The 25,021-nt window shown below is 27.6% G+C and overlaps 1 protein-coding gene across 2 annotated transcripts; it reads right to left on the bottom strand.

The window, feature by feature from the left end:
- Positions 1–9,201: 9,201 nt before the first annotated feature.
- LOC109795340 (LOB domain-containing protein 15) lies at positions 9,202–10,767 on the bottom strand. Of its 2 annotated transcripts, none has more exons than XM_020354800.3 (3): positions 10,458–10,767; positions 9,989–10,239; positions 9,202–9,878 (listed from the first exon to the last, which is right to left on the bottom strand). In XM_020354800.3, the coding sequence occupies exons 1-3, from the start codon at positions 10,477–10,479 to the stop codon at positions 9,429–9,431; spliced, it is 723 nt and encodes a 240-aa protein (XP_020210389.1). In that variant the 5' UTR covers positions 10,480–10,767; the 3' UTR covers positions 9,202–9,428. The 2 variants fall into 2 exon arrangements, with proteins under 2 accessions (XP_020210389.1, XP_020210390.1); XM_020354801.3 differs by having other exon boundaries at positions 9,989–10,235; positions 10,458–10,758.
- Positions 10,768–25,021: the final 14,254 nt, after the last annotated feature.

The raw sequence follows: 25,021 nt of genomic DNA, 5'->3' as shown, positions 1-25,021 counted from the left end.
TTTTCCAACAAATTCTACCAAATTCCTCACTAACTATTATCTCATACAAACGGAAAGTGTGAAATGCTTTCCAATTGCAGGTATTAAAAGGACAAAAGTTGAATTATTTTTGTTTTTTCACTTATTTTTTCCTCTAAGAGAATTATTAAAAAAAACAAAAAAAGACTGGTTCATCTGAAAACTTCTGGAACAGTAGCATATCTAACATCTAACATGGGTCCTGAGTGAATTATTGTTGGGAAGAGACACTTTTTCGGATAAAATGGGTTTTTGATATCTTGGGAGATCGTGAAATATATGAAAGAGTGCAACTTTGCTGACCATACGCAGAATCTACACGAAGAAAGTGCAACAAAAGAAAAGAAATGATGATTACGGAAAAGAAAGGAAAAGCGCACTGGACTCATCTAGCTATTGGACAATTGGTATAAATGATCCTCCATGTTCTAATTTAGAATCCAACCCAAATATTGGATCAGATTGAGTCTTTTTTTTTTCCTCAAAAAAATCCAATTTAATTCAACCTGAGTTTAGTTAACATAAGCTCAATCGTATAATTAGGTAAATTTATTAAAATATTAATATATTTTAAAATTTTCATACCAAAAAACTTAAATATGCTTTTAATTTTTTAAGGATAAGGTAAATTTGATTTTGATGATTCTTCAACTACAAAATTAATTTCTTTAACATATGTGATTTGAAAATATTTTATTTTAATCTTTTTGTTCAAAAGTTGTTAATAAAACTCACAAATTACTGAATTTGTCGTATAAAATTTAGTTATTAGTATTATTATTTATAAAAATATTACATTAAATTAATTAATGTTACAAGATTGACTTAATATAATATTATCTGTGATGCTATGTATAATTCTAAGAGACTAAAATAAGCTTTTTTATAGGGGTTAAAAAATTAATTTTAAATTTGAGAGACAAAAAATCAACCTTTCTAAAATTTAAATGACTAAAAATATATTTAAGAAAAACAAAAACAAAATATAAATTATAAATCAATATATGTTTCAAACTTCACTAAAATAGATTATGCTAAATTGCAATTTTTAAATGATATTCAATTCATGATTTTTTTTACCTTTTCTAATTATACTATTTGCAATTTTAGTCCATCGACGTCTAAAAAAAATGGTAAAAGTAATTGTATGTAATGTTTGTATATCCTGTAACCCATTATATTTCTAATCTATATTCATCGAGACTAATTTCTGTAAAGATTATGTAAAAAAAAGTGTTAAAAATAATTCAAAGAGAAATAAAATATGTAATCCAAATTTAAACCACTTAATCATTTATCTTACTTGAGTTACAATGTAAATAATAAGATTATATATGTATCATTATTGCATGATTTAATGTTATTTTTAAAGTACTTTTTAATGTTAATGAATTTGATAAAAAAATATATCGAAAATGATAACATTAATATAGTCAAAGTAAAAAAAAAGGACTAATTTTCAATAAAATTAATAAATATTTTTATACGTCAACATTATTATGATAAAAAAATCTAATTTAAAAATGATAAACATTAAATTCATATAATAATAAAAAAATATTAAACAATTATATAATTTATTATTTGATATATTTTTCATATAATAAATATGTATCCTTCAGGGTTATTTCATTTACAACCATGAAATGAAAGCACATTGAGCAACAGTAGCATACCCAATACACGTTGAGCGCAAGAACCTCCAAAAGGCATGCTTAGATCCTTTATGCATTGGTTAAGCTCCATCCTTCATCCTTGTGGGCTAAGAGCGGCCATACCTGCACAGAGCTTTGGAGAAGTATATATCATATCTATCATGTTTTAAGTTATATATGATATGTGAATGCTGAGGAGTCTCCTCTGGAGGAAAGAGGATAGAAAACCCTTCACATACCATAACATAATGTATTATGTAATAAAGATAAGCATGCAAAAGACTTGATGTGCACCCTCGTTGATGATGGGAAGGCTTCGTCACTTCCCATTCTGATAGAGTAATAATAGACACCCCTAAGATTAGAGGTGAGCAATAATAGCCATCCCTTCGTGCATGTTTATTTTATGAAAGTTTTATGTAAATGATTCATTTATAAGAAATGTTTATGTTGCTGCATGTCTAGGTTTAGCTTTCATGCTTCAAATTGAATAGGTTTGTAAAAGTGAATATATTTCTATCTTCATTATAGGCTAGATTTCGAAAGACAATGTATTTTTTTAGAAAGACGGTGTATTCTCTTGTACTATATGCGGAATTACTCTTATGTCATGTATATGATAGCTAGCATTACTTAGAAATGATATATGTTTGTATGATTACACTTATGGTTAGTATCCATATTGTTCCAATGGTTAATGGCTTCATATATATGTTTGGTCCTTTGTTGTTGTTGATGTTGTTATTTTACCATGTTTAAGGGACACATCTAACTATTTGATCATTATGTTGTTAGGAAGCTCCATGAAGTCGAGTTTGCACATATATATATATATATATATATATATATATATATATATATATATATATATATATATTTTGTATGACTTATCATGATCATATCGTGTTGTTGTGAGCACTTATTGATTTATGATGATCTAGTGCACAAAATTGTTGTTGGCATTGTTGAGAGATATAATTTAAATATTTTATTTATTTTATCTGGATGCATGCAAAATATACTAAGCCTGTGCTATTTCTGTGAGTTCACCTTTTGCATGTATGTCTGTGTTTATGTTATTGTGATTATCGTGGCATTCATGTGCATGGGAGCAAATGGTTTGGATGTGTATGTCTTTGATTGAGATTATTTGCACTAGATATTGGACTTCTTCCAAAGTAAGACAAGAAATAAGAGAGATCTCCCCCGACAAAGAAGAACTTCGTTCGAAGACTCTAACAACATTATTTAATACTAATTATATTATATCTAGTTCAAATTATAAGTAATAAATTTAATTTTTTAATCTTAATTATAAATAATAATAAACATTTTTTTTACTTTTTAGAGTTACTTAGGAGTAAATTTCTTTTATATCTTTACTTTATTGTTAACTTTGTTTTTTAATATACATTTACATACTACCTTTTCATTGGATTATATTAACATTAAATATTGTAATCACTTAAAAACAAAGGATGTTTTTAAATAACATTTGAATTAATTTAATTACTATTTTTGGTTTCGGTAATTTTTTCTATATATATTGCTTAATTATAATTAAGACTATATAGGTATTACCGCGATTCAGTATAATATTCTAATTATGACTAGCTCCGGTATAGGAAATTGTTAGTCTTTCTTCGTATCAAATGTCTTAAGTAGGAATTTATGGAGTTTTTTACTCAAATAATATTATTTTAAAAAATATTTACCCAAATAGTAATCGTGTAAATTTATTTTCCCAATTAACACTTTTTACTGTTCACGTTCTAGAACGGGCCGTTCCAGATTAAAAAAAATAACACATGACGAATGGATCAGAACGGGTCGTTCTGGATTCAAAAGATGCACATAGAAAGTTGAACTAGAACGGGCCGTTCTGAATCCGGAACGGGCCGTTCTAGCCTACAGATTCAGGTTTTTTTTCCCCTTCGATTTTGACTTATTAAATACAAAAACTTAGAGACTACCATCAAGTGATTAAATTTATTGAATATTATTATAAATATAACTAAATAAATTTATTAAAATTTATTACAACAATAAAGATCAATTAATGGTGGTGTGACGAGGAGTGTGATAATAGGAACAATTTTTTACACGATTATGTTATTCTCTAATGTCCATCTCTGTTCTAATCCTGCTGGACTTTGGCCGACCCTTGAAAGTTCTTTTGCGTTCTAGATTTGGCCACAAAGTTGGAAGAAACAAAACATCCGAGAGAAGTTTGATCCGCTGAGAAATTTACAATAAAGCTAAATGAAATGTGGTATGATTGCTGCAATTCAGAAAGTTCATATCCCTTACTCGCAAGACCCACTGGGAGATTTACAGTAAGGCGTGACTAAGAGTGTGACAATAGGAACAATTTTTTACACGATTATGTTGATGGACATTAGAGAACAACATAATCGTGTAAAAAATTGCTCTTATTGTCACACTCCTGGACACGCCTTACTGTAAATCTCCTAGCGGGTCATGCGAGCAAGGGATATGAACTTTCTGAAACTTGCTACAATTATACTACATTTCATTTAGTCTTATTGTAAATTTCTCAGTGGGTCAAACTTCTCTAGGATTAGAACAGAGATGGACATTAAAGAGCAACATAATTGTGTAAAAAATTGTTCCTATTGTCACACTCCTGGTCACGCCTTACTGTAAATCTCCCAGCGGGTCATGCGAGCAAGGGATATGAACTTTCTGAAACTTGCTGCAATCATACCACATTTTATTTAGCCTTATTGTAGATTTCTCAGTGAGTCAAACTTTTCTCGGATGTTGCGTTTCTTCCAACTTGGCCAAATCTAGAACGCAAAAGAACTTTCAAGGGTCTAGTAGGATTAGAACAGAGATGGACATTAGAGAATAACATAATCGTGTAAAAAATTGTTCCTATTATCACACTCCTGGTCACGCTACCATTGATTTTTATTGTTGTAATGAATTTTAATAAATTTATTTAGTTATATTTATAATGCTAATATTCAATAAATTTAATCACTTGATGGTAGTCTCTGAGTTTTGGTATTTGATAAGTGAATCAAAAAAGAAAAAAAAGCCTGAATCTGTAGGCCAGAACGGCCCGTTCTAGTTCTACTTTTTATGTGCATTTTTTGAATCCAGAACGGCCCGTTCTGACCCATTCGTCATGTGTTATTTTTTTAATCTGGAACGGTCCGTTCTGAAATTAGAACAGCCCATTCTGGAATGTGAACAATAAAAAGTACTAGATGGAAAAATAAATTTGCACGGTTGCTATTTGAGTAAATATTTTTTAAAATAGTATTATTTGAGTAAAAAACTAGAATTTATGAGTATTATTGTTCTAATAAAAATTTATTGTCGTATGATGGATAACGTAAAACTTTAAATCAAATCATTTTTTTGTGATATCATATTTTGTAACTTATTAAAAATAATATTAGATTGAAAAAAAAGAATTTGTGTCGTACTCTTGTAATGTTGATGCAATATGAACAAAAGTTGCGAGTGAAATATATTTCTAAATTGATAGTTTGTTTAGGCATACAGTAAAACAAAAGGTTAAAAGTATTTATGTATAATGTTATCGCGTTTTCAATTTTCAGATTTCATTTTTACTTGAAAACACAGAAAACAATATTATTTTATTTTCATATTTAAGCTCCTTTTGAAAGCGTTTTCAAGAAAAAAATATTTTCTAAAATTAAAATTAAACATATTTTTACTGTTATTTGTAATTTTCAATTAAAAAAAAACAGACATACCAAACAGTCCCTAAATTAAAAAAAAAAAAAAAAAAAAGACTCAAGCGATTTGATTTGGAATTCGATGTAGCTTTTCGAATGAACTGGGATAAATCTCTTGTGCAGTCTTCTAGTTAAATCCTAAATCCTTTAATTTTTGATTTTGTCCAATATTCTCAATTAAATTTGATTAATTCTTGGATTAATTGACTTTATTATATACATATATTTTTTTATATTAAAAATAAATTATCTTCAAATATAATTTTTTTTCTTTAACCAAACAAATCTTAATTTTTTTTAATTTTATTTCTTATCTGTTTCGATCGATCTCTTTTTCTTTTATTTTCTTATCTATTATTTTCCAGTCACTTTAATTTTTATTTACTGGAAATTAAATTTTTAGTGTAAATATTACAAATATACACTAATAACATACATTATACTGACAGATAATTTTCTTTTAATATGTATTATCCATGTATTACATTATAATGCATCATAATGTGAACCTATAATAATATCTATACTGACATAGTAATCCTAGCATGTTAACATATTTTTCAACTAATAATATAAAGATCCTTATTTTTAGTTTTAATAGGTCATCATCTCATGAGTAGAGTTAATTAAACTATATATCTTAAGTAGAATTATTTTTTTAAGCTAGTGCTTCAATATTTTTTTTTAACTACAATCTTTTTTTAATTTTTTTTTAATTTTTATTGTACACATGAATACCTTTCAATTATCAATAGTATGAGACGAATTTCTTTAAATATAAAGATATCACTCAAATATGTATTTTACTTTTGTAACTAAGTCCTTTTTCAGACACAATCAAGAATATAACTTTAATATGCTTAAGGGACCATTTTAAAATCCAATCTAACAAATTTTAGCATATATAAATGAACCAAATGAAGAAATTAGACCCATTTTAAGGGTCTTGTCGTCCTTTAGGGTATACTATATACCAGACCAAGTTGTAGTACTGAAAGATTCCATGTGAGGGCTCATTAAGTTTTGAGCTGTCCCTGTCACTGAGAAGGACCTCTTTGATTAACTATACTGTGACACAGCTCGACTAATAGTTAATTAGGCATACCTATATTAACTATTAGATTTGTATCTAATATATCCATGTGAAAGCTTTATTAGATATGTATCTTTGACTTTTAACCACATATATAAAGATCCAAAAACCTATCATTATTATACATGTATCTGGGAATCCTCGCAAGCACATAATTTATCTTTTTTTCTTTTCTTTCTTTTTCTGACATTTAATACTATCATATTATAACTTGTCAACCCCACATAAATGCGATATCAGTTTGATAATATATTTTTTTTTATCAATGTTATTATTAGTTAAAATATTACATTATTTACCACCAAGTCGCCCAACTAGCTTGAATTGCGTGTTATAAAACTATTTCTTGCCTTCTCTGCTCAAAAGAACTTAATAAAGAAAATCAAAACTCTCGTACGTGCCATCTTGATGGGGTGTTTGACATGAACCACGTTATGCTTTGTTGGAAATATGAAGTTTCATTTAAATATTAAAGTGAGTTTTTCTCTCTTCGCTTTAAAATTGATAATAAAAAAAATTAATTTCTACTCATAAAATATAATTTTTTGTTGATTAAACATAATTTTAATCGAAAGAAATGGACATTATAAGTGAACTTTTTAGTATTAGTAAATTGAAGAATCACTAATGAGCATGTTGAGCAAAAGATACGAATATTTCAAGCAACGGTGACAAAACCAAGTCCGATCTGTGTCATAATCTACACGCATCTTTGGTCTAAATCTAAATTAAACTACCACACAAATTGTAAACGGAGATGGAAGTGGGAATAAATTATAAAAATGGAGCATTCTACATATATGTATTAATCATCTGTTATATTTAATTAGCTTCTTGGCCTTTCTTTCACACTAGCTCAGGTTGAGTTTCACACGTCAAAGGAATCGAATGCTTCATATTACGATATTTTGTTGGTAGAAAGATTGACTTAGATTGCATACCTTTACTTGCATAGAACAACTTTAAGTCTAATGCAAGCAAACGATTCTACCATGCTCTTTTTTTCTTTTTCTTTTTTTGAATCCTTTTTTTCGTTGGTGTTCAACGATAAAAGAGGTTTTCCTAATAATTAAGCTTAATTGGTTAAAAATAAGATATACTATTGATTCGAGCAATTTCATCTTGAATACCTAAAGACTAGATATTTTTTAATTAAAATGAATATATAGTTGAGCAATGCAATTTTATATCACATTGAGTTAGTTGATGTCATGGGTGTAACTTTGGCTGGACCCAGGAGCTGATTAATTCATTTAATTGTCTCTTTTTGGCTACTAATTAAATGAAGCTTCGTTACTGATCATGAAGAACTATTTTTATTCCAGATTGCACTACGTGCTAACAACTTGTATTACCGCCAATTAATCTTTCTATTCTTCTATTATTCTACCTAACCTTTCTGGTGATTATATAAGATTCCAATGCCACTACACCTAAATATCACACATTTTTAAAGAAAAGTTTATGCATATACCATTTTGTTATCATAATATGCCTTTTTTTTCTTCTTTTTTTTTTCTAGGTCGACCACTATACTCTAGGACACCATAATATTAGATATCAAACTAACATGATTAAAGTTGGGTAGGGCTACTAATGATAGTTTAACATAATATTTTGAGGGAATCGTTAAGATATAACAATTCCAATTAAATCGCTCATGGTTATAGTCTGGTTGTTTACGTCGCAATTTATAGGGCTACCACTTTTGCAAGCATTTAATTTTAAAATAAAAAAACTTCATGTACATTTTTTCATGAGTATATTCACAGACAATGTAAATAATTTGTATGCAATAATTTTTACAATAACTATTTAAAAAATTGTGACAACATTTATTTTTAATTGATTGATAATGTAAACAAATTATAGTAATAATACATAAATGTTAAACTTTTTTTTATTAGAGTAAGTACTTAAATTGGTCATTGAATTTAGAAGGTATTATCATATTAGTCTTAGAAATTAACAAATTCTTAAATATGTTTTGAAAGTGCAAATAAATGAGTGATTTAAAAGCATTACTAAAATCAGTAAGTAATTAAATTTAAAGGTTTATTTGATATTTTAAAAATTTAATTGATAATTTCTTAATTTTACGGACCAATATAACAATTTCTTCACCTTTTTATTTTTTTCATGCTAAGACTGGTAGGTTGGAGAATCTAATTAATAGGAGAAAAGAGTTTAATATATATAGTGAGATCTATATATGTATATGATGTTTAACTTCACATGGGAACAGGAACTATAACACAGCCACCGTACCTTGTCTCCCTTTTAAGAAGTTAAAATCTTTCACATCCTTTAAATCTGCAGCTGGCACAGACTCGTGAGTGAGTTATTTAAGCTTCAGTCAAATGGAGATATTCCCCCCACGTGCAATGGCCAATTGTTCAAGACTACACTTCATCTCTTCATGTGATCTTCAGCGCCATTTCTATAATAAAATCAATACTTCTCAGACCATGCTTTTCTCATACAATTCTTTACTCCTTTTACCAACATCTACACTTAATTTCCAGTTGACTTTATTTATTCATTTTTCTCTATTTATGTTTTAATCTTTACATCAGTTTGAACCTCCTATGATTAAACTATTTCAAAAGGAACACATAGTTCTGCAAGACATGAAACTTGTAAAATTGATACCTATTGTGTCCTACACTTAGAATGCATTACTCTTACAAATGAAGACAAGTTAAGCATAAATGGATGTTTGTATAAGAATAAGATCATAATAATAATGTTTGTGAAAAAGCACATCAAAAGAGTAGAAAATGCCACTAAAAGCATATGAATATGTAGTGTGGTTTCCCTTTTCCATAATCTCTATTCTCTAGATGACCAAGTGATACATTCTACTCAGTTGAGAAAAGCATCATTAGTTATTCATTCCTACAGAAAATGAATAGTAAACAAATGGAGCTAAACAAAGTATGGGACATTTTCAGTGCTGGAAATGGATCCAAGGCTCATTGAGCTTTTAGGAGGAGTGTAGACAGAAGAAGTTGAAGATGAAGACAAGGATGAAAGGATAACAGGAGGAGAAGGAAATGGTTTTGGTGGAGGAGAAGGTAATGGTTTTGGAGGAGGAGGATGAGAAAGACCTTGTGAGTCTGCAGGAATTGCTGCAGATATAGCATCAGCAGAAGAAACTAAAGCAGCATGATGAGAAGAAAGGAGACTTGCAGCTTCTCTATATTTGTATTTTAGTATCTCTGCCCTTATTGCATTTAGTTCTGCTTGTAGAGATTGAACTTGTTGCTGCAAAGCTGATATTGCACCCATGCATCCATACACAGGATCTCTCAGCCTCAAGTTAGCTTCATAAACCAAGCTATTTGCTGCATCAGCTCTTTGGCCCTCTGGTACCTCCTATACATACACATAAAATTTGAAAACAAATCAACTTTTACTTCAACAAGAGTAGTGAATCAAATTAGAGTAACTAATATGGTGTGTGGAGATAGTAATTAGGCACTAACCATTAGCATCTTAGAGACATTGCTTGCACCAAACACTTTGTGAACTGCTGCAAACTTTTGAGGCTCATGTGGTGAAAAATAAGGAGAGAAAGGGCATTCTTCAGCACATCTTCTTCTCAGAAGCTTGCATGCAGCACAAGGGGTTACAGTGTTTAAGGTTGTCCCAGGAGTTGGACCATAGAAATGCTTCCTTCCCATTTGAGCAGATGCTTCTCCCTCTGCTCTGACCTTTGTTATCTCATCTAATCTATCTTTGGGAAAAACACAAAACTCCATGTTAAAACCCTGAGTCTGTACACAATTAATAATGCATATTTTGGCTGCTGTAGAGCATCATGCCTCCAGCACCATCAGAATTCTGAACATACCATAAATTTGATGAAAATCTATGATAAGATACTAATATCAGCTAGTGAGTAAGTTGATTCTTTGAGAACAACAAAATTGATGTTTATTTGCTAATATTTACCTATCTCTGGATGTCCAAACATGCCTTTTGATTGTCTTGATCTAAGTGGTGGGTTGAGAGGAGGAAAGATTTTGTTTCATAAACAGACACAAACAAGGTGAGAAAAGGCAGGGAAACAAGTACTTAAAAGGCAAGGTGGTGATTAGGAAAAGTAGGTCAATGCTTTTTATAAGAAAAGGATATAGAATTATTAGAAAGAAAAAGTTTGTGGATTATACAAATTTTTTAGAAGAAATAGTTAATTACAAGAAACACAAAGGGAAGGAGAAAATAAAAACAAAATGATTAGGTTGCATCAAGTCATTAACCATTTAGATAGAGAGAGAGCGCTCTTTGTCAATAGCTTGCACACGTGTTAGTGCTATTGGAAAATTGGCAATTGACTTTAGAAAAAAAAAACAAGAAACATCAATGTCAGAGTAGTCAGCAATAGGGTTTTCTCAAAATAAAATTATTGGGGAAATTGCTATGGGCTACAAAATGGTTATGCCTCCCTTTATTGGGTGTGTTGTATTTGTCACACAAGTTTTCAAGTAGCAGCCTGTATGAGGAACCAATTAGATTAGAAGATTGCAATTCTTAACAATCTTTGGCCATTTTTTTATCCCCTTTTGGAAACAGTTTATATCGGAGATGCAGATCATTTCTGTTCAGACAATGAATGGTAGTGAACTTCAATCAACAGCTTATGTATTGCACGGACTCGACATCACTATCACCTCACCTCTCTCACATGCAAACCTTTTCAGGCAAAATACAAACAAAAAAGGTGAAATTAGGGAGTGTACGGCAAAGAATTAAGTAAACATTTAAATGGGAATTTTGAACTTTTCTTAATCAGCTCATAGAAAATCTTAAAAAAAAAAACAAATGAAAATTGTGAAAATCAATTTTACTTTGGTTTCTTAGAAAATGCTCTTACCCAATAATTAAGTGAGAGACTATTTAGACTAACACATGATAACTTAAAAAAATAAATAAATAATCTGGAGAGGGGTACAAACTAAAACTTATAAAATAGGGAAAACATTAAAATTTAAAGATTCAACTATCAAGCATGTTGGGTTAGTATGTAGGGCAAAAGCACAATTCCTGGGGAAGGGCACCTAGAAATTAATTTTAACATGTGACAAGGGACACCAAGCCTCTCCAAAAACATCTTTGTCTCAGGTTTTGGACCTATGGTCCTATATTTGACACTGAATATTGAAGCATCGTTTCTAAAAGGCTAAAATAGTATTTTAGTCCTCTATAATAATTATTTATTTTAATTTAGTCTCATTTTTATTTTTGATCTCAATTTAGTTCTTAATAAATTAATTGATTGTAATGTCGGACTTCCGTCCAAATTATTTAAACGAAGTTAATTATTGGCCACGTGAATGCCACGTAATGCACAGATAGATGTCACGTGGATGCCAATTTTTTTTAAAACACCTAGAACCAGAATGGCCCGTTCTGAAACCAGAACGAGCCGTTCTGGGTGCACTCTTGGTGTGTTAATTTTGCATCCGGAACGGCCCATTCTAATTTCAGAATGGGTCGTTCTGGTTCCAGGTGTTTTCAAGGAATTTGGCATCCACCTGGCATTCACCTATGCATCTACGTGGCATCCACGTGGCCAACAGTTAACTCCGTTTAAATAATTTAGACGGAAGTCTGACATTAAAACCAATTAATTTATTAGGAACCAAATTGAGACCAAAAATAAAAGTTAGACTAAATTGAAACAAATAATTATTATAAGGGACCAAAATAAGTTTTTAGCCTTACTAAAATAGTGTGATATGATTGGTAAATTATTAGGCTTCTTAAACATGTACTTGTAAAATTTGATTATCAGATCTGTGTATAGAAATATAAGTTAAAAAAATATTAGATTATTTAAAATGGATTTTAATATTTCGAAAAATTAGTTCATATCTTTAGACTAAAATTATTGAGGTTAGAAAAAAAAACCTTCAATCTTTACTTGCTTACAATCAAATTAATTATTGGCTTATATTGCACTCTTTTTCCTCAAAGTCGGCAGCTAGCATCTGTAGGTAGATATATCTTTCAAAATTATTTAAATTTCTGATTTCCTTATACGGCTTAGCCTCATGTGCAATTAATAGTGAGGGATAGTGAAAGTTCTTATTTTCAATTATTGGCCAACATTCAATTAATTCCGAGTTAATAAGATGGGATGGAGAAGAAAGAAAGTAAATAACCGTAAAAAGTAAAGAAAAATGCTAAACAGTGGTGGGTTGGATGAAGAAAACTTGCATGCATTCACGTTCTAGCTACTATATATAAATGAGGTCTTATTATTTTTTAGACTTCTCTAGTTTAAGAAAGACTTCGAGTGCATGGTTTCCAAAATAAATTGTTCTAATTAACTTTTGAACATGCACATTGTAATATTGTATGATTTATATGTTTAATTAATTAATTGTATAATTTGTTGTATTTTAATGTTGATATGTTGTAATTATAGTTGTTTTAGAATTTTAAGAGTTAAAGATTTTGGAGAGTTAAGTTGTTTAAAGGTTGTTATTAGTTAGGGTTAAGTTGATAAAGTAGGAAAAATATATAAAATTTTTCTATCTTTAAAATGTGAATTTCATAAATTCATATCTTAAGAAAACTTAGAGTGGATGATTTTGGAGCCGGAGAGAATCCTCTTCTAACCCTATAGATTACCCAAACATTTCCCAATAGCTGATCAATAATGGTAGATATTGAAGATTCATGGCTTGGAAGTTGAGAACCTGAGTTTGGAAGAGAGTAGTATGGCGACCCCCAAAAACTCTCGTTCTTCCTTCCTTTTCTTGCTTTCGGAATGATTCAAGAGAAGTTTTTCGATTAAAGGATATTAAATTTTACTTGTTGATTATGCTAGAAATGGTTCATTTAATTGTTCAAATTGATTGAGTTCAATAAAAGAGAGTTTTGCTCAAGTTTTTGCTTTTGAAAGCATTTTAAGAAGAATTGATGATCCTTATTCTATAATGGTTGCATGTGGTTTCTTTTGTTAGAATTGAGTTGTATATGTTGTATAAATGTGAAATTATGATTGCATGCTGGTTGGTTTTGAGATTGTCCATGTTTTGAGTCAAAATCGTGATTTTGTCAAGTGCAAAATCGCCATCGCACTAGGTGCAACTTCATGGCACCGAGCGTGATGCAATTTAAGGGCTCCTTGCCTTACTAACACTAAATGTGGGATTCATAGCGTCATATGTGAGTTAGTTAGGAGCTATTTGACTTGGTGACGCTGGGCATAGAATTTGTGACATTGGGCATAATCAAGGCAGTAACTTTCTGCTTGGACGATGCCAAATGTAGGTTTTGTGACATTAGGTGTAGGTTAGGTAGGGGTTCTCTACTTAGATATATAAAGCCAGATGTAAGTTTAGCTACATCATACGTGATTGACACATGAAGTCTTTACCTCATTTATGTCGGGTGCATGTAGATTGACGTTGGACTTAAATTGTCTCTTCTAGGTTTTGTGTGGAACAACATGGGAGGCAAGTCAAATCATACTAATTAAGAAGTGACTAATTAAGTAAAATATGAAGTCGATGGTTAAAATCCTTAATTAATTACTAAAAAGATGTGTAGTATTTTGAAGGTAGTCGATGACCTAATTTTATAAGAGGCTTAGTTATTGTAATACATTAAGTTTTCTAAAATTATCAAAAGGATGTTTTAATTAATTAAAGAGGTTTCATAAAATATTATAGAGATTTTTAATAATTATGAATATTTTTAATTAATAAAAAAGGTTTGTAAAATTATTTTATAATATGTATTTGGAGAAAAATATGTGTTTTATTATAATTATTTTATATATTTCATTTTATTTATAAATGTGTTGAGAGAAATATATTTATTTTATATATTATTTATAAATTTTAATTAATTAAAGGAAAGGAAAGTATAACTTTGGTTTATTTGATTAACTCATAGGTTGAATGCAGGTTATAGAGTTTTTATGAAGGGTTAGCGTCAATTTTTCTTTTTATGCTTTCTCATATTTCTTATGCTTTTTCTCTATGCTCTCAAGAATTAGTAGAACTAGAAACTACTAAAGAGCAAATTGGAGATCCAAGTTCTACATCTAACGTTCATTGAGGTAAAGAAGAATGAATAGTCTCGCTCTAGGTGTGAGCTATATGTTGAATAGTGAGATTGACACTTAATCTCCTTTATTGTGTATGTTATATAAGGGAACAACCCCAGTTTCTAACAATGTCTTGTATCTCTATACTCTATGTGATTCTTTGGTATTCTAATTAATATAATTGATTAGTAATTATATTTAATTGTATGTCATTACTTGAATCTTGTGGATTTGTGAGTGCTTGTAGAAATCATTGATTTATGATGAGTATGTGAAGATTGATTTTATTTAAATGATGTATGCAAATTAGTGTTTGATTAGAGAAATTGATGGCTTAATAGAGTGATTTTAGACTTTATCTATTATTTTATTGTTTGGATGGTCACTTTTGGTGAAATTTGGTGATGAGATGAGACTCGATGTCTAAATATTCAAAGTTTGTATCTATTGAATTGCATCACGAGTGTGACTAATGAGTCAACGGTGTAACAAATTTTGACCTCGACCCATTTTAGAAACACCGAGCTAGTCACATACATGACTGATGAGTCATAGACGTGACCAACGAGTCACAATTGTAACCGATGAGTCACGGTTATGATGCATTTTGTTACTTTTTTTCTTCTTCTCATTTTTTCCTTATCTTTTCTCCATTTTATCACCTTTATTGCATAAGATGACTTATACTTATGAGTTTGAGATAACTTAAGAATGGTTAGTTTAAGGATATGATCTAATATTATCAACAATAAAGAAGTAAGTGAGTTAATGTTTTCCATTTATAGTAATACAAATGTTCTTATGATGATTCTAAATGAAGTGTTTTAATGGCATGGCTTAAGATTATGATTCACAATATTAGTATTGATATGAAAAGGATTAAGTAGATACATCTTGTTAGTATAAGTAATACAAATTAATTCATTTAAGTTATCCTTAACTATACAATCTCATACTTGTACTATCTCTGAATCCCTCTCATTTCGATGTGTTGGACTGTTATAAAAATATAATAATATATATAATAATTATATTAACCAATAATAATAATAATATTATATTTAATTAATATTTATTTGTATATATACTTACTTTTATAACTAATAATCTGCTTATTTCTATTTAAAATTAATATTATGATACAACTTAAATTATTTATTATAAATTTAAAAGTTTAAATAATAATTTATATTTTAAAATATTATTTTTATAATTTATAATGATAATATAATTTATAAAATTATAAATATTTATTTATTACATACTTATAAATTAAATTTTAACATTTTAAATAAATTATTAATTAACTTAATATATTTATTTATCTTAAATCTAAGATATAAAATTCAAAAAATGTATTTATCCTTGTTTTATTTTGTAATTATCAACCATTAATAGTAATTCAAAATCTTATCTAATTATATCATAATATTTTTATATCAATTTAAAACCAGATATTAATTAATTATACAAAAATATCAAGATCATATAGTAAATTGTCAATAAGATTCTAGTTAAGTAATTTAAAATAATTAATTTTTCAACTATATTGTTAGCAAATAATTTATTCCAAAGCTAATCAATTTTTTTTCTATATTAATTATTAGTAAAATATAATAATTTTTTTTCTATATTACCAAGAGTTACTTTGTGAGTCATTTGATTTCTTCTCTTTCTGTCTCTCTCCCTCTCTCTCTCTCTCTCTCTTTCTATATATATATATATATATATATATATATATATATATATATATATATAATTTACTAGTCTTTTTTAGATAATAATTTATTAGGATATATTTATATATATGTATATGTTAAAATTGTATTGATCTTTTTTAATATATGATTATCAATTTTAATTATCTTTATTGTTACCAAACAAAATATTAAATATTTTTTATGAATACAATTTCTTATAGATTATTAAACATTTTTGACAGATCAAATTTTTGACAAACCATTATCCGTTAGTAACATTTCGTCAGAAAATTTTGACTTAAGCATCTATCGAAAATTTTCGTAAAAAATTCTTACATTTTTGACAAATATAAATTCATTGGAAATATTGCATCGGTAATAACTTTTCCAACGAATTTTTTTCCATCGAAAATATAAATTTTCCGACATATTTGTATCTGTAAGAAATTATCGACGGATATATTCGTCAAAAATATAACTTTCTCGATAGATTTCTACCCGTTGGAAATATAAATTTTTTGACAGATTTGTATCCATCAAAAATATAAATTTTCTGATAGATTAGTATTCGTCAGTAATATAACTTTTTCTATGAATTTTTTTTCCGTCAGAAATATAAATTTTTTGACAGATTTTTGTTCGTTAGAAATTATCCGTCGATAATTTACATTTTTCTTGTAGTTGATTTTAAATATCAAGACTTACTAATTGAGGTATATGTGATGGTGACGTGACATGCTTGTCTGGGTGATGGTTAATGACTTTATCCTTTAAGTTTTTAATCTAATAAATGGTTTAGGGGTATATATATATTAATGTTTAGAAAAGAGAAATTATGTGACATAAAATATGTAAATAACTTATGATGTGAGTTAATTGTCAACGATTTGAAGTGTTTTGGTGATAGTAATGCATAACAAATAATGTGTGATACCAATAGATTAGTTAATGTTGATATTTAAATATGGTATGTTGAGTTTCTAATAATAATATTGTGATATATGTGTGACGTAAATGATATGAACTGATATTGGCAAATTGGCAAATCGATGTATTTGGATCCTATGAGAGTTATGCGAGGGCAAATTGACAAATTGTTGAATGTGTGTTGCAATAACATAATGTTACATTGAGTCTTGTGTGACATGCATTATATGCATAAATGTTTTTGATGGGTATGATATGGAATACGCTATCAGGGAAGGTCCCCATTTTGTAAAAGCTTGGGGATTCATGACCTTAGGAGTAGTTGGATTTGGAAGCTCTAGTTTTGCCCAATTATATGTATGTGGTGGAACTTGCACGACATAACTGTCCTAATGAACCACTAATGTATCTTTTCCTAGTGTAGAGTGTGATGTGGGTGTAACCAAACATGTTCTCTTAGACTATTCTTTGTGTGCCTTTAGGCAAGCGACAAAACGATGTGTTTTTACTAGCACCACATGTATGTGCATTTTGAAGTCTATATATTTTTACTGGCATCACATGCATTTTGAAGCCTCTTATGTGTTAAGTTACGAATGAAGTTTCTTGTGTTGAGAAAGTTGTAAGTTGTGAATAATGATTGAAGTTGATGTTATGCTTTGGGCTAACTTGTTAATTTAAGTTGTTTATGATGCTATAAGTTGTGATTTCATTATCTGTTGTGATATATTTTTTCACAAGTTTACCTTGTTTTTTTTCTTGTTGAATTGTAATGATCACACTTGGTGTGGGAGTAGAACAAGATAAGGTTGGATGGTTGGCTGGGTGGAAGTTCATGTTGGAGATGACTTGTTTTAAGTCATACTATACTGATCTAGTTCTTGTATATAGACGCTTGACCGATGATAGGATTTTATGCATTCGACATTGTATATTTTGGTGTACATTGTATATATGTACAAGATTTATAAGTAATCCCATAAGGGGCTTTTATGTTTTCCAATTATATTGGCATGAAATATTTTATATATTTTTTTTGCATCTTGTACATATATTTATTACATGAATATTCAGATTTTGTTGTATGAGAACCCCAATATAGTTCATTACTTTATGTTTATTGTTGTGTTGTAGTTGTACTATATTAAATATAGTAACATGTTGGGTCATTACACTTTTTAATTTGGTATTATTAAGATCAATTTTTATCTATATTAAAATAATATTAAACTAACAAAAGTTACTTTTGAAAAATACAAATTAATTTTCAATTATTAATTTAAAGATAATATATAATTCATGTTTATGAAAAGAAAAAAAAACTTAATTAAATTGACATATAGCAATGTTCAATCTAGTTTCTAACTTTATTATTTCTTAATTTTATAAATTAATATAATAATCCTTTATGAATTCAAGATCAAAATATGTGTTTACTATCAAGTGCACAAAAGATAAAAAGTTGGAAATCATGACACAATGCTCTACTTAGTTGCATCTAGCATGTCACTCATTTACCTAATAAAATATATAAAAATAAAATAAAAAACTTAAACTAATCCAAACTTACCACCGTATATACAATTAAGGCTTAAAGGCAATTTAGTCTATGAGTAATGCAATAGTGGGATTTTAATTTAGATGTATTTTTTTTTTAAAAATTGCTAGAGTGACATCGGTAAATAACATCATCAGATAGTGTGATAGATAATGCAAACATTGATGTGTCAAAAACATAAATTGATGATGTGGCACATAAAAATAGGAGTTTTTTTCTCCCTCAAAATGTTAACCCTTAACCCTTACATGTCTAAGAAGAGCAAATACTTAACTATTAAACAAACATATCTTTTTAATATATAAATAAAATTATAATATATATATATATATATATATATATTATTTGATGATAAATATATGGACAATTTTATTATATATATATATACACTAGTATTAATAATATCATTAATAAATTAATACTAATTAATAATATTATTAATATACTAATATATTATTATTTTTATATACTTTAAATTATATTATTATTGATTTATTTAAGTTGTATATATTATAATTGTATCAAAGAACATATATTTTTTACTACTAAATTAATAAACAAAATTTTTATGTTGTTAATATTAATAATATCATTTATAAATTAATATTAATGATCATTATTAGTATATATATTTATAGAGAAACTAATGCTATAATAAATATTAATTAGTATAGATTAATGTACTTTTATAGAAATACAAATATATTAAAAGAAATTTAATTAAAATATGAAACATTAGTGAGTAAAATATGAAAATTGGGAGCTCGTTCTCTATTATATTTTCTATCACTTATTCTTTCCTTTCTTTTTACCTCCTATTGCTCATTCTAAAACACTCCCACTTAATAAAACTCATTTTAATACCATATTACAAAACATAATTAACTGAACAACATATTCCCTATAATATTAAATAAAACATATAAATATTTAAAAATATTTGTATGATAATAATGTTTAGTAGTTCATTCTCGATCGTAAAGTTAAAATAATATATTGTGAACACATATCATATCTTGCAAGTTGTAATATAATCTTTATTTGCTAACTTTAAAATATTGTGTGAACAAGAATATATTATTTATTATAAATATAACATATAATTTTTATTTACTTATTTATTATAAATTTATTTACACAAACGTATTTTTCTTGTATACATATGCTAAAATCTAATAAAAATTAATTAATTAAACCAGATGAGTTCATTTTGGAAAGCACCACCTTGCTTAGCACCTTCTGACCCATAACCTATGATCCCATGAGGCCATGACCCAACAAGACAACAAAAGAACTCCCATAGTCTCATCGCTGCCTTAAAAAAAATCCTATTACTCCCTTTCTTAACTTAGGTTTAGATTTTTAAAATTAAAAAAAAAAACACTAAGAACCTACCCAAATAACAACTAGACCAGTGGACCCAAGAAACTGTTTCCAATATCACAAACAAAAAATCAGAATCATTCTCCAAAGTCCAAACACAGCATGAAAAGCACAAAACTTTCAAATGCTGCAATGAACAAACCGATCCCTAAATCACTGACATGCACTGAGTTTTGTGTTAAAATATGCAATCAAGCATTGCTAATGTAATAATTTATCCCATTCCAATATAAGTATAATTATGGAATTATTGATTAGGGGTTGGAGTAAATGCATTTTTATTGTCGTTGTTATAAAAATATTAAGATAAAACATATTATTGAAAATTTAACTTAAATAATGATAATAAATAAATCTGAATAAATATATATTTATAGTTAAATCAAACTAAATTAATAAACCTGATTCTTTTTTAATTCTGATACTCATTGTGTAATTTAGAACTTAGTAACTCGTACTAAATGCCAGTGGACAGTGGACTGTACTTGACATTGGTTGAGTCTTTCTTGACTTATTTTTTCTTTTAAAAGAAGTTAAATAAAAGCTTTTCATAAAATAAAACTTAAAAAATAAATAATTTATTTTCATAAAATAAAATTTGGAATTTTTTTTAATTATGTGAGAGGACTATATAAACCTTATATGACGTTTATTCCACTCTTTCTCTTTTTCAAATAAAAGAAAAAGTATAATTCTTTTTTATCGAATGATACATTACATAAATAATGCGATATTTTAAATTGCAACTTTATGTCATCATTCTTAATTGAAGAATTTGAGTGTTAAATTATGTGTACCAATAATTTTTTTTATTACTTTTTGAAAATTTGAGTATTTGGTCAATTCTCGAAATAAATAGTTTTAATATGTTTTAGTTTATTTTAGATTATTCTCGTTCATTGTGAAGTCTTCATATTTATTTTAAGATTATTTATTCCATTGAACTATTTTTTTATTTATTTATATTTTCATTACATAAATTAAAAAATATTGAAGCGAGTAAATAATATATTTAATATATTTTTATATTTTAAAATATTTATTATTTTAATTCTTTAAATTTAATTTATATTTACTAATTTATTCAAAAACTTAATTTGTGGTTAAGTTTTTAAATTCTTAATTACAACGATTTATCTATTAAATACTTACTTAATATAAATTGATCATTCTGTTGAAATAAATTATTTTTATCTTCTAAGAATATTATGCGACAATAATTTATAAGTTTTTAAACATTTTAGTTTTTGTAATTAAATTTAAATTTATTTTTTTAGTATTATATATAATGAATTTTTTAAAATATTATTTAAAATAATTTCATCAGCTAAAATATTTTTACATTTTAAGAAACTAAAATGTTTAAATATATACATTTTAATACTTTTATAATTTTTTATCATTAAAATAAACTTATGTTGATTAAATTATTTTTCATAATATTTTTGTATTTTTATAAATATATTTTATACAAAGTAACACAATTAAAATTTTAAAGTCTTTTATCAAGCAATCTTTACCTTAAAATAACCGTTAAAACTATATATAAAGTTAAAAAATATTAAAAAAAATCAACTTTATTTATAACGTTTGTATTTTAAATTTTACATTCAAAATATTTTTCAACAAAAAAAGAAGTTAGACCAATATTCATAACTGTATTCTAGAATCAAATGGTAATGGAAAGGTTAAATTTGAATTTTGGTAACATAATACTTAATTTGAAAATGAAAATATATAGTTCAAGTATACCATCCATAATTACTTGATAAAGAAGGTAGTTTCCAAGTCAAAAATTGCTATCTTCAATCAAACACTCCAACCATTGACATGATCCCACTAATCTGCCGACAATCTTGAAATCAAGCCATTATCCCATTTAATATCAGAGGTTATCTAAAAATTAAAATATGACAAATTCTATCAATAACTAATTAAACAGTTATAGCCTTAATTATAACTTGTGACCTCAATAATTAGTCCGTTTAAATTCATTGATATCATTAATTAGTGAACTTATTGTTAGTCCATTTTATGTAAAACAAAAATTTAGTTACATCAGTTGATTCAGTTTAACAACATGATGATGATTCAATCGACCATCCTTTATATGTTTTATGAGTTAATTTTATGATATCATGGGTAATAGTTGGTATAAAACGTATACATTCTAACGAGTGTATGTATAATTAATGTCTTAAATTCAAATTTTAATATCGTTATATTTTAATTCTTGTTTGATTAAAAAATATATAATCAACGTGTTTATTTTATGTTTTAATTTTATTCAATGCAACCATCATTTAAGTAATAAGAGACTTAAGAGTCTGTTTGTTTAATTTTAAAAAAATATAAAATAAACATTTTTTTTTAGGAAATCACTTTTTTATTTTTAATTTTAAACAAACCAACAGTTAATTTGCATTGTTTGGAGCAAGTAATCCACGGAAAAAAGTGTTTCACGCGTGTTTGCGTTTTCAAATATGGATTTTCATGGGATCTACTTATACGTATAAAATATATTAAAAGTGTCATATAGTCTTCGGGGAAATATTATATTTTTAAGAGATCATTTTCCAATGGCAACAATATTTTAATTCATTTGATAAAAGCATAACAAATATAATAATAAAGACGACGAATCGGGGTTAAGTGCTTACTAGTTTCTGTCTCTTCCTTCAGTCACTTGCCAGAAGACAACATAATTGATTAACATAAAATGATTCTTCCTAACTCGATGCTATTTGCTCTATTCACGTTGGAATATAAAAATCATTTTATAAAAAGGGACTTTTTGTAATTTAAGAAATTAAAGTCTTGCAGTAAACGCGTTGACTGTGTTAGCTAGGTAGTAATTCATGACATTTATGCATCGATTCTTTCCCCAAATTAATTACTGAAGTTTACCAAAAGTATTAATGTATGGTTCTTTCAAACTGTTGAAGTGATAATTAAAGTAATAATTAAAGTCATCCTGCATATATATTTTCTTAGAATGTAGGTCTCAATTGTTTATACGAGTATCATGCACGAGGCAAGTATTTTTGGATGTGATAGAATTTTTTTTATATTTTACTTTATTTATGAAGATGTTTCAATTAATAATTTTAAGACGTGCATAGCATAAATGTTCTTTATTTGAAAATCACGGAATTTTATCTTTTTCTAATTATGTACTAACTACTTTGAAGTGAGTATTTTTTTTATTATATATTTGACACATTTGATTTATTTAATATCATATTATTGTTTTTGCGTTATACAATATTTATACATATAATTACAAGAGACTTTAACGATTTGCTTTTTTAACACGTACGGTTTTCTTCGATCTCTCTTTTTTTTTTCTTTTCTAAAACTGTCCATTATTTTTTTATAACAAAAAATTATTTTATTGAAATAATAAAGTATTTTTTTTTAATCTATTATAAAAAAAATGTGTTTATCCTAAAAGCAATAGTAAATGTAATCAAGATTACCGATTAAACAACTATACAAAACTATATAGAAATAGCATCGAGTTACACTATCATCTAATATGACCCTAACCCGCCAGACTCCTCTAGTCTAACCTTATTTTTCTCTCATGTAAATATAATCATCACAATTCATTAAAAAACATGTAAGTGTAAGTTAGTATACAAAAGAACAATTCATACAAGTATAGTAGTAAAACAACTATTCTACCAACAATATCATGTAAACCACACACAACATCACCTCATGACTTGCAACATTTTAATATCATAACACTTTTCTCAATATGACATTCAACACCTTACAAAGACAGCAACTTAACAACATATGAAAGTTCATGATTCACCACATCAGTGTCATTAAACAACATCATCAACCAAGCATATGAGCAATACCACAACCAAAAACAACACATCGTATGCTTAACACCTCAACTACATGGGTCGTCACGCATTCGCCTACGAAGATCTCCTATAACAAAAGCGAGTAGTCTAAATGGTTTTAACCTACTGAACTAACCCGATTTTTTTACACCTACTAGATCAACAACTAAATTGGGATACCAATCCCTAACAACATGATTTTTTGGATGTCGCCACTAAAGCTGAGAAGTCTAGTGTTCCTATTAAGATAGAACAACTTGGATATGATTATATCACAAAATTAGCTTGCAACACTAAGCCCCACTTTGGATTAACTCATTAGTTACCCTCCAAATATTACGCCCTTCTAGTACTTAGTTAAGGACTAAACCCCCGACTTTGTACCTTATTCGATTGGTCACTTTATACACGTATGCCTTGATCTTGCTCACATACAAATCAATATTGGTTACTTGTAATCAGTATAACTCGACCTAACCCATATATTATGATTACTTATATAGTTAGTATGCTTCAATTTAGTTCATATACCACATCAACTAAGGTCCTAAAGAAGACTCAACTATCCACTTCAAAAGTCAATCACTTAAGAAAGATTTTCAACAATTGGGCTCGTAGAACACCGCTTAAATATCGTCACAATAATGGGATATCCATCTTTCGGAAACACTCTCTCTTCAAGTCCTAATTCAATCAAAACAATAGACCTCGATGGCTAAATGCGTTGACCACTCTCAACATCATCATCTTACCATTCACCAGTTAATCAACATAAAATACCTAAATGTCTAAAGCATTCTCAACATCAATAGACAAACAATTCAACAATTAATCAACATAACATGCTTAAAATTTAATTCTCAACACCATCACCTAAACAATTCAACAGTTATTTATTTATATGCATTATCCCATATTAATGAATATAGAACTAACAACACTAAACAGTATACAACATGCAATAAATTCACTTAACCTATTCATGATAATCATTTCATTTATTACTAGACAACAAGTTTTCATAA

Source organism: Cajanus cajan, chromosome 9 (assembly GCF_000230855.2).
Source record: "Cajanus cajan strain Asha chromosome 9, NIPB_CcT2T_4, whole genome shotgun sequence".
NCBI lineage: Eukaryota > Viridiplantae > Streptophyta > Magnoliopsida > Fabales > Fabaceae > Cajanus > Cajanus cajan.
This window is presented reverse-complemented; position numbering and strand designations above follow the sequence as displayed.

What these genes read in the sequence shown, in the direction of transcription:
- LOC109795340 (XM_020354800.3), bottom strand. Translation starts at nt 10,479, where the DNA reads ATGTTTGGACATCCAGAGATAG. An exon ending in GTTTGGACATCCAGAGATAG is followed by an intron (nt 10,240 to 10,457) that starts GTAAATATTAGC and finishes TTTTTCCCAAAG; the next exon opens with ATAGATTAGATGAGATAACA. An exon ending in ATGTCTCTAAGATGCTAATG is followed by an intron (nt 9,879 to 9,988) that starts GTTAGTGCCTAA and finishes GTGTATGTATAG; the next exon opens with GAGGTACCAGAGGGCCAAAG.